Below are 13,459 nucleotides of genomic sequence, written 5' to 3'. Positions count from 1 at the left end.
CCAGAACGGGACACAGGACTCAAGCTGTGGCCTCACCAGGGCTGAGCACAGGGGCAGAATCCCTTCCCTGGACCTGCTGGCCACACTGTTCCTGAGCCAGCCCAGGATGCCCTTGGCCTTCTTGGCCACCTGGGCACACTGCTGGCTCATGTTCAGCTTTAAAACTCCACTCAGCTTTTCACACTCCAAATCCAGGTAGTTTCTAAATTCCAGAGGCAACAATTTGGCATATACAAAGGAGTAAAGATGGATTTTTTTTTTTTTTTTAAATTACTGCCAATTCTTACCCATGGCTATAGGAATATCTGTCCAATTCAAGGCACATTTCTGAGTACAGACCCCTTCTTCATTGAGCACAACTGTTAAATCATCTTGGCCAACTGCAACTTTTCCATCTGCTACAGGAGTTACCAATGGTTCCAGCTGCTTCCCTGTGGGAAACAGTTCTTTGATAGATCCTTTTCCATCCACCTAGGATAATAAAAAAAAACCAAAACTCCTGTTATTCAAAATAACCTTTATTTCAAAGCTGCATAAGACCAAAGTCAAAAGCCCCCTACTGAGATTTACAACCCAGAAAACTCACTAACAGGATGAGTGCATCATTAAAGACTAGCAATAAAAATTTCTGCATTTCAGAATTATCTTGCTTATAACATGGTTTGGAAATTAACACTTTTGTGTTTACAATTGTGTTACTGTTACTGTAATGGTAGCTGAGCCTATAGGTCATACAGGTTTATAAAATGCACAACATAGTAACAACATGACTTAAAGCATTCTAACACTTCTTGGTAGAACCAGGGGATTTCATTTAAGAGAAGATTTTCACATGGTTTTATTCTGGTGTAAGAGAGCACTGCCACATAAAAAACAAACTAGCAACCTGCTCAGCATTTTTTCCCCACTCATTCCTGTGGTCACTTGCTGCTCATGTAAATGAAGCCACCATCAAAAATTAAATTAAGAAAAATCCAATGAGCTGTTTCACCAGCTGACCTAACAACTCTCACCAAAACAGGTAATCCTCCTCCTTCAATCCAGCTGCATGCCCCTGCTGCTTCCCTTGCTGTCTGCTGGCTAGCTGTTCATTTAACACAATACCATAAAAACATGGGGTTTTTTTTCTGCCTACTTAGTGAAAAGAAGCCATTCAAGGATAGGTCTGCCAAGCACCAGAGCCAACCAAAAGTAGACACTTGGAGAGCAAGTCTCCACTCTGGTTGGTTGAGCACAACTCATTTCACTGGACTGGCAGGAATCACCATTTAGAAGTCTGCAAAAAAATATCACTTCTGTGAGCAGTGTCGGTGTGAAGTGACTCTAAAACCACTGTGCAGTTTCCCTGTTGAGCACAGATGAGTATGTACTTGTTTGTGTGTGTGGTGCACCTCATCTTCATCTCCTTGTCCTAAAATATCAGCAGAAGTCTATTGTAAAAGCAGAAAAGAGAATCTAATATAGCTCTCGAGGTCTAAGAGGAAACTTTAACATTAATTTAACAGTAAGTTTAGAGATTTTCAATCTGGAATGACTATATTTGAGCAAGAGAATAAAAAAAAAAATTAAAATGGTTAAGTTTCACTTAACCCAAACCCCAATCTTACCCTTATCAGGTAATAGTCCCTCTTGAAGCCTACACAGATGGAATTTTCACACCACGCCATCGACTTGGGAACATCAGGTACACTGAAGTCCCCCTGAGAAACATGGCAAACAGGTTAAAATGTCTGTTACAAGAGAAAAGCAGAAGTCAAATCTGTCAACACAGACTGTAACAGGCAGCACTGTGGCTGACACCATATTCCCCACCACACATTTCCAACTTCTGTTGGTCAAGGAAGGGCAGAATTCAACTAAAAAGCTAAATTCAGGCACAGTAAAGAGAAGTGCTCTGAGTTACCAGGTAACTTCCTAGAAGAGCAGCATAGCTGCAGAATTCTCTACACATTTCCACTCACTATTTTGTGGTATTCACAATTACAGCTCTCTATGATTTGTTGTAATTAACTAAAGTTCTGACTTAATGACGTACCTGGAAAACTTTGAGTAGAAATTGACCCAGTGTTATTGTTAGGAATACATTAATAGAGGCTGCACACTAATACATTTCACTGACCTACAAGTATACTGCAACCAGGATGTTACAATATAGTGATTTATTTTATGAAACTGTATTAATGTCATTAACTGTGATTTCAACCATTTATTTTCATATTTATTTGCTGGTCGTCAAATCTCTGCAGAACCAAAGTCAATGCTCTGAAAGTCAGCAGTGAATCATAGAATCATCGAATTGGCTGGGTTGGAAGGGACCTCAGAGATCATCGAGTCCAATCCTTGAACCACCATTGCGGTTGCTAGACCATGGCACTGAGTGCCACATCCAGTCTCTTTTGAAATATCTCCAGACACGGAGAATCCACTACTTCCCTGGGCAGCCCATTCCAATGCCTGATCACCCTCTCCAGAAAGAAATTCTTTCTAATCTCCAACCTAAACCTCCCCTGGCACAACTTGAGACCCTGCCCTCTTGTCTTGCTGAGAGTTGCCTGGGAAAAGAGCCCAACCCCCCCCTGGCTCCAACCTCCTTTCAGGGAGTTGGAGAGAGTGATGAGGTCTCCCCTGAGCCTCCTCTTCTCCAGCCTCAACACCCCCAGCTCCCTCAGCCTCTCCTCATAGGGCCTGTGCTCGAGTCCCTTCACCAGCCTGGTTGCCCTCCTTTGGACCTGCTCCAGGACCTCGATATCCTTCCTGAACTGGGGGGCCCACAACTGGACACAGTACTCGAGGTGTGGCCTCACCAGGGCTGAGTATAGAGGCAGAATCACTTCCCTGGACCTGCTGGTCACGCTGTTCCGGAGAAGCTCAATTGCTTGTTGATGCATGCAAGACTACAGAACCAGCACAACTCACCTGTAATTCATGGAATTCTCTATCCTTCCAAAAATAAAGTTGTAGCTTCTTCCGCACGGCCACGCACATCCTCAGCACCTCTTCCCCTGAACCTGACTGCTGTGAAAAAAGATAAACCAAACTCACAAGCAGTCATAAACTGAGAAGCAAGTCAGATAATACAAGGCCAAAAGAATTCTCAGCCTGAAGAAAGGCTGCCAGCTGAAAACCAGCTTTGCTCATCCATGCCAGAAGGGCATTCCTTAAACAAGCAATAACAGAGAGAAGTGGAGCAGGATACCTAAAAATGAACTTTGGCAGGGATTGTAACACCAAGGAAATACAAAAAAAAAAAAAAAAAAAAAAAAAAAGAGCACCAGAGACATACACACAAACACACACACAGAAGTTAAGCAGAGAGCTATCAGCCCAGCCCTGAAAACTATGATTAACAGCTTGAACTCCTTGCAGTACAGAAGGGGGGAGGAAACAGAACAATGTAAAGAATGTGTTACACTCACAGATAAAAACATTAATAGCTGTTTAATATTCTGGACTATTGGAAAGCTTTCCTGACAAGAAATACTAGCAAAGTTAATCACTTGTGTGGTGTTTATGGAATGATCAGATTTAAAGGTGCTTTGAAAGACATCTCTAGTTATAAACACCCAGAAAACCCAAACTGTTTATCAGAAAATAATTAATGCTAAGATCTCATGGGGCAGAGATGAAAGTCTTGATGAGGAGCACTTAACCACTTTTTCTGGTTATGAATAAGGCTCCTGAATTACATGGGCAGGCTGAGAAAGTCACTTGAATAAAAACAAGCTCCTTAAAAAAACATGGTATTGTTAACAGAAGACTGCTATACCTTACAGAATCATTGTACAACCTGAATCCAACATAACAGTCCTGGGACTTACTGGGCAAATAGAATCACAGAATCACAGAATCCTAGGGGTTGGAAGGGACCTCGAAAGATCATCTAGTCCAACCCCCCCTGCCAGAGCAGGGCCACCTAGAGCACTTCGCATAGGAACGTGTCCAGGCGGGTTTTGAATGTCTCCAGTGAAGGAGACTCCACGACCCCCCTGGGCAGCCTGTTCCAGGGCTCTGTCACCCTTACAGGAAAAAAATTTTTCTGGATATTCAACTTGAACCTCCTGTGCTCCAATTTACACCCATTACCCCTTGTCCTATCACTGGTCACTACTGAGAAGAGCCTAACTCCATCTCCCTGACACTCACCCCTTACATATTTGAAAACATTGATGAGGTCACCCCTCAGTCTCCTTTTCTCCAAACTAAAGAGACCCAGCTCCCTCAGCCTTTCCTCATAAGGGAGATGTTCCACTCCCTTAATCATCTTAGTAGCTCTGCGCTGGACTCTTTCAAGCACTTCCCTGTCCTTCTTGAACTGAGGGGCCCAGAACTGGACACAATACTCCAGGTGCGGCCTCACCAATGCAGAATAGAGGGGGAGGAGAACCTCTCTTGACCTACTAACCACACCCTTTCTAATGCACCCCAGGATGCCATTGGCCTTCTTGGCCACAAGGGCACATTGCTGGCTCATGGTCATCTTCTTGTCAACCAGGACCCCCAGGTCTCTATAAGCAGTGACGGAGATGCTTGGTAAAGGAAATCACTAAGGGCTAGCACACTGGCAGTTTAAGGAATGGAATGACTTCTGTATCAAAGATGACCTTTCAAAAAAGAAGGCAAAGTTACTACAGGATAAAAACTCCTTCAAGTTTTGTATCAGAAGGCTAAATGCTACAATCACATCAGGCACAGGAAGATGTTTTATGAAGCACAGGAAGCAAAATAAGGTGACCACACTAAAAATTGTTGCCTTAAGCAAACCTTCAACATCCAGTAAGTCCCAATTTTAAGAAGCACTGGTACCCAAGCAACTTGACTGTATCACAGTATTAACAAACCTAACCTATACAGCAACATAAAAAAGTTACCCCTATTACAAGCAATAAGGGGATCTGAGACACTGCATTCCTGCTCTTACCTGAAGATCACAAGTGAAGAGAGATGCACCTTTTGCCTTGGAAACCGTGGTGATTTGTTGAAATGTCAACAGGTCATGGACATAAATGTTATTTTCTGTTTTAAACAAAATTCCAATGATTATTCAATATTTAATACATGTAGAAGTCACCACTAGTTCAAATCACCTATATTTTATGTTTACACATTTACAAAAAAAACTTGTCAAACTCAGAGCTGCAAGAAAGGAAGAAGGAATGTTTTCCCCAAAGCTGAAAAATAAGTGCTAAGGCAAATACAAGACAACAAATGCAGAAGAGAAGACCAACACCAGTGCTGATAAAATCCCACCAAGGAACTGAGACGAGGTGCGAACCAAGCAGAAGTGGGAGAGGAGGCCAGGAGTTCAGAGCAAGTTCACAATGGAAAACTGTACAATTCAAAAGACCATTTTGAACTGGCTCCTGCAAAGTGAAGAGCTGCAAACGGAGAGTGCTGCAGCCAAGGTTTCGTACGCACGGGGACGCAGGCAACAGAAATCTGCACATGCTGGAGTCGGGAGAGCCGGGACTTGGAGATGATAAAGAAGGGAGTAGCAACACAAGCCAAAAAAAAAAAAGACAGAGGAAGATCATAAGGTTAAACAAACACAGCCAGAGATAAGCAAACTTAGATCTTCCACAAGATAGTAAAGGATCACCAGCTGCATATAAGCTGAATTTGGAGGAACACACCAAGAGTGAGTTTCATACATTAAATAAGTCTGGGTGGAAGTTTCAGCCCCTGTTGTATGGTGCACATGGGTGTGTGTATACACACAGAAGTACAGACTATATAAATACACACACACTAGAGTGAATGTATGCACTTTTATTGCTTCATTCTTAATTGCAAAACTCAGCATTAATGCTTTGCTTTCCAGGCTGGCTTATGACAAGCAAAGCTGCTTCTCAATCTACGCTGCCTAATGCTTCCTCTGCCAAGTGAAAAACTTTAAATACTACACAATGACTTTTCAGCTGGATAATTATATGCAGGTGTGTGGAAAAGACGACAAATTCAGCCAAATAACTGCAACAAGAAGAGGTAATTAAATATTAAAACATTTTCTTCACTTACCCAGTAGACTGACCAGAATTTTAAACTGAGAAACAACATGAATCTGAAAGAAAGAATTCTATTAGTGACTCCATTCATAAATTAAACCCCTGAAAAAGGCTTGATTACACAGTCAAAGAAAATTAATCTATGTACTCTCAAAATAATGAAACAGCAAGGCAGCTATCTCTGTGTGACACCTTTCACTTACACTCAGTTTATATAAGACAGCAACCCAAGCTGGCAAAAAAAATCTGGAAGTGGTATGTTACTATGAAAGAAGTACTTGTTCAGTATATCCAGAGCACTGCTGGAAAAGGCTTCATAATCTTTGAGGTTAACAACTTCCTAAGTATCAATGAGCCAAAGGTCTCTCCCCACCCCAAAAAAAACAACCAAAGAAGAAAAAAACCAAAAAAAACCAAATAAAAACCACACAAAACAACCCCCAAACCCAACAAAACAGAAGTGTGACTGGCAGTAGATGATCAGTTACTTTAGTTTCAAAGTAACTAAGTAAGAGCAATTACATTCACATTCCTATGTCATTTTATCCAAGAGTCAAATTATATACTGTAGTTTGTTGTGTATTACCATCATTTTTACAAATATTCCCAGTTGGAGCACCTGAAGATTTACTGGAAACTACAGCATTTCCAAAACAGCCAAAAATACACCTGTAAGTTCAATTTTTTGCTTTGCTGCAACCAAACTAAGCTTATTCCTGTTATAGGAAGAGTGGGTAAAACCACCAGGCTGTGCTGCCTCTAGAAAAAAAATCTATAATTTGGGGGAAAATGTTTTGTTATGTTTAGCAGAGATTTCAGAATTGCATTTTCTATTTTGGCTGAAAACACTGAACAACTGTCCCCATGTGGAGAAAATGGCATTTCCTACCTGCTGAATCTTTTTTGAGAAGTTCTTGTTGGATTTCTCCAGTGTCACTTCAAACCTATTGCAGCCTATCAAAAGCATTTGAGAGAGTAAGTTAAATTAGGACTGAATATATCTGACACTAAGTAGACTACAAAAAAACATGAAAGCAAACTTGCCTACTAGAAGAATGACTCTTCTAACACATCTGTGCTATCTTTATCTTGATAGCTAAATGCATCTACAGAGTCAGGTGAAAATCTGAATTACACTTCTTGCACCCATCCAAGACCTCATCAGCAGTTAAGCTCCATTTTCACCTTGCTGAAATTTTAGACTACAAGAATTATACTTAAATATCTTAAAACCAATAGATACAAAGATACCCAAAATGACTTTATCCACACCAATCACATATTAGCAATTTAAACTGCACATCACTGAATGGGAGACAAGGAATAAACACTACATCACAAGGGATTAGAAGGAGTTTTAGGGATAAAGACTTACAGACACTTTCTGATGACATAACCTCTCCTGGTATTGAATGCAAAAAAGGGGGAGAAATTTACCACATGAGATAGGATTCTAACAACTCAAGACTAGCATATTCTGAGAGGAATAGATGGCCTACACATTTCAGAAAAAGAAATCTTTCAAAGAACTAATGAACTTGGAAACAGTTTTCTCCTTTCTCATCCCACACTACACCACATTTCTGTGTTCAGCATCATCAGTTATTACACAATAGCAGACAATGTGAAATACAAATCTGTTCAGTGAAAAACATTTTAAGCTAAATAGAAAATAGAACAGTTCTCTTTATGGCCTTTCCACAACAGACTCTGAACACACATGATTGTCAGAAAGGCAGGGAGAAGAAAATACATGGCAAAACTGGTTAGGAGGGATCCTTCTTCCCCATCCTTTGAAATTCACATAATAAAGTTGCTCTTTCACTTATGAAGTCCTTGATTAACAGAAGGAAAACAACAAGCCCCTGGAAAACAGAACACTGCACTGTTTTAGCAGCACATGCACTGTACTTTCAAAAATTAAACTTACTGTAAATTCATACATAAGGAGACCTGACAAAAATATCCTTTAAAACAGAAAAAAAAAGGCTGATACTACTTGCTATCTTTCTTGCACATCTGGTAAATGCTATGTATACTTTCACCAAAGATCCCCCACAAACATTCACTAAACTCTAGGTGAGAAAAAATCAGACATTAAACATATTTGTGCTAACATCCTCCTAAAGTGTGAGAAATAAAAATAATGCCATCAACTTACCTATGTCTTTCTTGATCCTGTAAAGAAGAAGATGGCCTTGTTTGGTACCAACAAGAAGCCATTCCTCTATGAAGATGAGGGGTGGGGGAAAAAAAAAAAAAAAAAAGAGTCTAATTAGTTTTCAAAAGGACTGTCCTTCCCAGCCAAGTTACATTTATAAGAGCACTTGGAAACTTGTTTCAAATGCCAGAGGAAAGTCTTTCTGTGGTGACTAGACACATACTTCCTACCATCTCTGTGGTGGAAGTGCTCAGAAACAGCTTTTGTTCTCTGGTTAGGATGGAATGGCCACAGATCAAGCAGTAAGGCAAAGAGTACAACCCCAGACATCACAGCCCACTTGTTTATTCAAAGGTAAAGAGGGAAGTCATTGCATTTTTTATACAAGAGTGCTTTAAAACAGTTGAGTTTCTATAAGAACTCTGAAGCAGTCAGCTATGCCTGGAAGGACAGTGGCAGCTTTTGCTGACATATAGCTATGAGTGAAAAATGGAAAATTTTAATTACTTGGACAACCAACAGTCACTTAAAATTTATCAAAGAGATCCTTTAAATACACAAAGTCCGCAGCACACGGAAGGCCAAAAATCTTTACTGGGTCATAAAATATGACTGACATAGAATCATAGAATTGGCTGGGTTGGAAGGGACCTCAGAGATCATCAAGTCCAACCCTTTTATCACCGTTGCAGTTGCTAGACCATGGCACTGAGTGCCACATCCAGTCTCTTTTGAAATATCTCCAGACATAGAGAATCCACTACTTCCCTGGGCAGCCCATTCCAATGCTTGATCACTCTCTCCATAAAGAAATTCTTTCTAATATCCAACCTAAATTTCCCCTGGCACAACTTAAGACCCTGCCCTCTTGTCTTGTTGAAAGTCATCTAGCAAAAGAGACCAACATCCACCCGGTTACAACCTCCTTTCAGGTAGTTCTTCCTTCTTGCTGAAAACGTCAATTAAATCTTGTTTCCTTCAAGACTTTTCTTCCATGATTTGGCAGAAAAGTTGTAGAGACCCAACTACACCCCTTGTTACACAACTATACTGTCATATGCCTGTGGGTTTAGGCTTTTTTCTACTTCAGCAAAATAAATGCTTTCAAAGATAGAAAAGATGAAAGCTTCAAGAATAAACAATCTTCACATCTCCTCTACCACAGAACTCTCGCATAAGCAACCCATGCTTAAACGCGGCATTACTATTTAGCTTATAATTTTGTTTTTGAAACAGATTAAAGGGGTCACAATTCCACAGTGTCTGGAGGCTTTTTTTTTTCAATTCCCGGTTTTCTGCTATGGAAGTACCTCTGATGGAAACTGCTCAAGCAGCTTGAAAAGCCTTATCCAAGCACTATCACCACCGGTGCAATCACCTGACCCAAATCTTGACCGTCAAGCACGCCCCAAAAATGTAACCTGCATCTCTACACCTTTAATAGACGGCAACAGATTCGGAACCTCAGACTCGAACACACCCCTGGCCTGCAAGGGACAGAATTTTGGTCAAAACAGAGGGAATGCTAAAAGGCGGTGACCCGGGGTGCCAGCAGCCGGACGGGCGGGACTGGGGGCGGCCACCGAAGCCCAACGGAACCACCCAGAACCCGAAGAAACGCTCCGGGTGGGCCACCGGCGGCACAGCCTTTGGGGGAGACCAAGCAGACCCGAAGGCGCTGCAGGCACCAAGAGGCGCTGAAGGGGCATCCCGGACGCCCAGAAGAGGGGAAGGGGAAAGAAGAGATAGAACCCCCCGGCTCACCCCAGGCCGCTAGGCAGTCGATCTGCAGCGGCAATTTCTCCAGGATCGGAACGTGTTCGAAAGCGTCGTGCATGGCGGTAGCTTCTCCGGGCCCGCCTGCCGACCGCGGAGATCCCGGCGCGGCGGGAGATGGACACTTCCCCAATCCGATCCGACCCGGTTCGGTTCGGTTCGGCCCGCCCCGCAGCCAGGCGGAGCGGCAGCGCCCCGGGAAGCCGCCGCAGCGCTTCCCGGCAGACCCCAGCGCCGCTTCCGCCAAAAGCTCCGCCTTCCCTCCCCGCCCCGTCCGCGACGCGCAGACTCCGCGGTCCGGAGGTGGTACCCGCGGGTCTTGGATGTGTTCTGGTTCTGCTCCGCCAGGCACAGGGCACTCGAGGCCCAGCGCCGTCCTCCAGCTAAATAAGCGCTCACCCCGATCCTGGAGGTTCTAACGGGAAATGCGGGCCAGCACCAGAACCAGCGGCCCCTGCCTCCGAGAGGATCCTCCTGACCCTGCTATAACCCGGGATTTAAATAGACAGCTCGGAAACGGGATGGGGTGTAAGTATTCCCACGGTGATGTTGGTATCGGGAGCGTCCGGTGTTGCTGCTCTTCGGTAACACAAAAAACCATCACGTGGGGATTTCTTCCGTACACAAACGGACCAGAAATGGACCCAAGGAAAGCAGAACCCCAGCTAATGAGAACCCCCCAACAGGCTGGGGACAGAGTGGCTGAAGAGCAGCCAGGCAGAAAGGGACCTGGGAGTCTGGATTGACAGGAAGCTGAACAGGAGCCAGCAGTGTGCCCAGGTAGCCAAGAAGGCCAATGGCATCCTGGCCTGGATCAGGAACAGCGTGGCCAGCAGGTCCAGGGAAGGGATTCTGCCCCTATACTCAGCCCTGGTGAGGCCACAGCTTGAGTCCTGTGTCCAGTTCTGGGCCCCCCAGTTCAGGAAGGATATCGAGGTCCTGGAGCAGGTCCAAAGGAGGGCAACCAGTCTGGTGAAGGGACTCGAGCACAGACCCTATGAGGAGAGGCTGAGAGAGCTGGGGGTGTTCAGCCTGAAGAAGAGGAGGCTCAGGGGAGACCTCATTGCTGTCTACAACTACCTGAAAGGAGGTTGGAGCCAGGGGGGGGTTGGGCTCTTTTGCCAGATGACTTTCAACAAGACAAGAGGGCACGGTGTCAAGTTGTGCCAGGGGAGGTTTAGGTTAGATATTAGAAAGAATTTCTTTACAGAGAGGGTGATCAGACATTGGGATGGGCTGCCCAGGGAAGTAGTGGATTCTCCGTGTCTGGAGATATTTCAAAAGAGCCTGGATGTGGCACTCAGTGCCATGGTCTAACAACCGCAACGGTGGTAAAAGGGTTGGACTTGATGATCTCTGAGGTCCCTTCCAACCCAGCCAATTCTATGATTCTATGATCTCTTGCACATAAAAGGCTGGTTTTATAGGTCCTAAAATTTAACTTCTCTGGCCGAGCTCATTAAAGTAAGTCTCCTCGCGGAAATACTTGTTACACCTTCCTGAACAGGTCATGGTTGAATTTTTATTGGCACAGCATTCACCACCACTGACCCAGGAGCTAAATCAACCAAACAAAAAAAGCATCCAGTGCTAAGCTTTCGGAACAGCTTCCCCAACAGAGACCACTGCTTTGGAAAAGGGAGACTGAGGATGCTCTGCTGGGAGATGGCAGAACAGGAACCTACGAAGTAACATCCCCTTTGCAGGCACCAGAGCTGTAAATTGCCAAAGGAAATAGAGGTCAGACATGTATCTGGTTCTCCTTGACCTAGAAATTCTACAAAAGGAAAAGGAACATAGCACCATTTTAGTGAAGGGAAATGTTTCAGTAACACCAGGTAAAATGACTAACTACTTCACATGGAAATGGCTGCAGTTCATTTTTAACCCGTGCAATTTAAGTGCAAGGCATTGGCCCATTCAGGTGTTAAAAATAGTACACTTTTCCTATAGCATACTACATAAAATGCCATATAAAATGAGCAGAATGATTTAAAAAAGCCCACAAACACACACCCCTACATCTGCAGGGTAAGACAAACATACTCTTGCCTATCCCAGGTCTTGTGATCCTGACTCAGTCTGTGCCTATCAAGCCTGTTGCATATTGTTACCATGTCGTGTGATCTCTTAACTATTCAGCTCAGGAGCTGGCAGTAACATCTTGTCAAAATAATCAAAAGTTGGTCATTGTCATCACCCTTCTCACTATTGCTTTGTTTTCAGTTTTGTGGATGGTGTGCACATGCTACAATTGCACCAGTAGCATCACAGCTGCTTCTCACAAAAAAAGAACTGGGTGCAAGAATGCTAAAAAAAACCTCCCTCTGTATTTTAATTCCTGGCAGACATTTTTTTTCTTTTTTCTTTTTTTTTTTTTTTTCTGTAAAACATCTCACTTTGGAACAGCTTGTTGAAAACATTGTCAGCAGCCAAATTGATTTTTAAAAAAAATTCAGGTTCTACACACCAGTACTCATTAGACTTTGGCAGATCTCAGCCTGAGAGCAGACACACTCCTGGTTATCAAATCTTCAGAGCAATCTGCACTTTTTATTTTAAAATTACAATCCCCATTTTGAAAGAGTGGATATAAAGGTGAATTAAGTCTTCCCTGCCTACTTAAATCAAGTTAATAATCCTGCAGAGCTTCTGGTCTCTGGCATTCTGGCAAGCTGGCTTCCTAACAAAACTTCCCCGGCCAGTCACGGAGTTCACAGGAGCAGAAGGAAAGGCAAGGATCTCCTCAGCTGAACCAACACATCTGACCAAAAACAGTCAGGGGAGAGGCCACATTACCACAACTCCTTTACATACACCCCCTTCACTCCTCACCCAGATCTCCTCTGCTTTTGGCCACCTCTTCTGCAATCCTAACCATGGCAGCTCTTGTGCCTGTGCCACAGCCCATGTGATACTGGGGGGACTGGGCTCTGACACAAGTTCTCTGGGCTCTGACACAAGTTCTCTGTTACACTGTGAAGGAGGAACTGACAGCACACACCTGCTGCATGCCAGGAAGCAGATGCTACCTGCCAAGGATAAAAGAGACTCTACCAAAGAAGGGGAAAACCAAGAGCAGCTAACTAAGGGAGCAGCCCCTTGGGGAATTCAGGATAACTGATGGAAGTGACTACAGGGAGGGGAGGGCAGAAGGCAGAGAAGATTGCCCAAAACCACTGTACTTATAGACTGAAAGCATCACACTGATACTACATTTCTTTTAAATTATTAAGCTGTGAATGCACTTGAGAGAAACTGTTTCATCTTTACTTTTGTTCAGAACTTTATCATTTGTCCTACCTATGTTAGCTTTTTAAATAACAGGCTTTCATTCCATTGCCAAGTTTAAAAATAATAAAAAAAGAGCTGTCGGGATCAAATACATTATAAATACCATGCAATAAAGAGATTAAAAAGTGAGAGAGCTTTGTGAAGAGGCGACACTTTCTCAGGTGAAAAAGCAGGCAGTAAGTTAGTGGAAGGACACAATATAAACCTTTCTACACTTTGCCTAGCT

The 13,459-nt window shown here is 43.3% G+C and overlaps 1 protein-coding gene across 1 annotated transcript in view; it reads right to left on the bottom strand.

Annotated features, from left to right (window-relative positions):
- VPS39 (VPS39 subunit of HOPS complex) overlaps window positions 1–10,168 on the bottom strand; it is a 29,739-nt gene extending 19,571 nt beyond the window's left edge. Inside the window, exons 1-8 of the mRNA XM_008500288.2 lie at window positions 9,928–10,168; window positions 8,164–8,229; window positions 6,892–6,956; window positions 6,016–6,058; window positions 4,919–5,013; window positions 2,917–3,015; window positions 1,608–1,700; window positions 288–471 (exon numbers count right to left, since the gene is read on the bottom strand). Of these exons, the coding sequence (XP_008498510.2) occupies window positions 288–471; window positions 1,608–1,700; window positions 2,917–3,015; window positions 4,919–5,013; window positions 6,016–6,058; window positions 6,892–6,956; window positions 8,164–8,229; window positions 9,928–10,000 (718 nt within the window). The 5' untranslated portion in view covers window positions 10,001–10,168. The remainder of the gene's footprint in view (window positions 1–287; window positions 472–1,607; window positions 1,701–2,916; window positions 3,016–4,918; window positions 5,014–6,015; window positions 6,059–6,891; window positions 6,957–8,163; window positions 8,230–9,927) is intronic.
- Window positions 10,169–13,459: the final 3,291 nt, after the last annotated feature.

Source organism: Calypte anna, chromosome 5A (genome assembly GCF_003957555.1).
Source record: "Calypte anna isolate BGI_N300 chromosome 5A, bCalAnn1_v1.p, whole genome shotgun sequence".
Classification (NCBI taxonomy): domain Eukaryota; kingdom Metazoa; phylum Chordata; class Aves; order Apodiformes; family Trochilidae; genus Calypte; species Calypte anna.
Note: the sequence above shows the minus strand (reverse complement) of the source record. Positions and strands in the feature narration are given on the sequence as shown.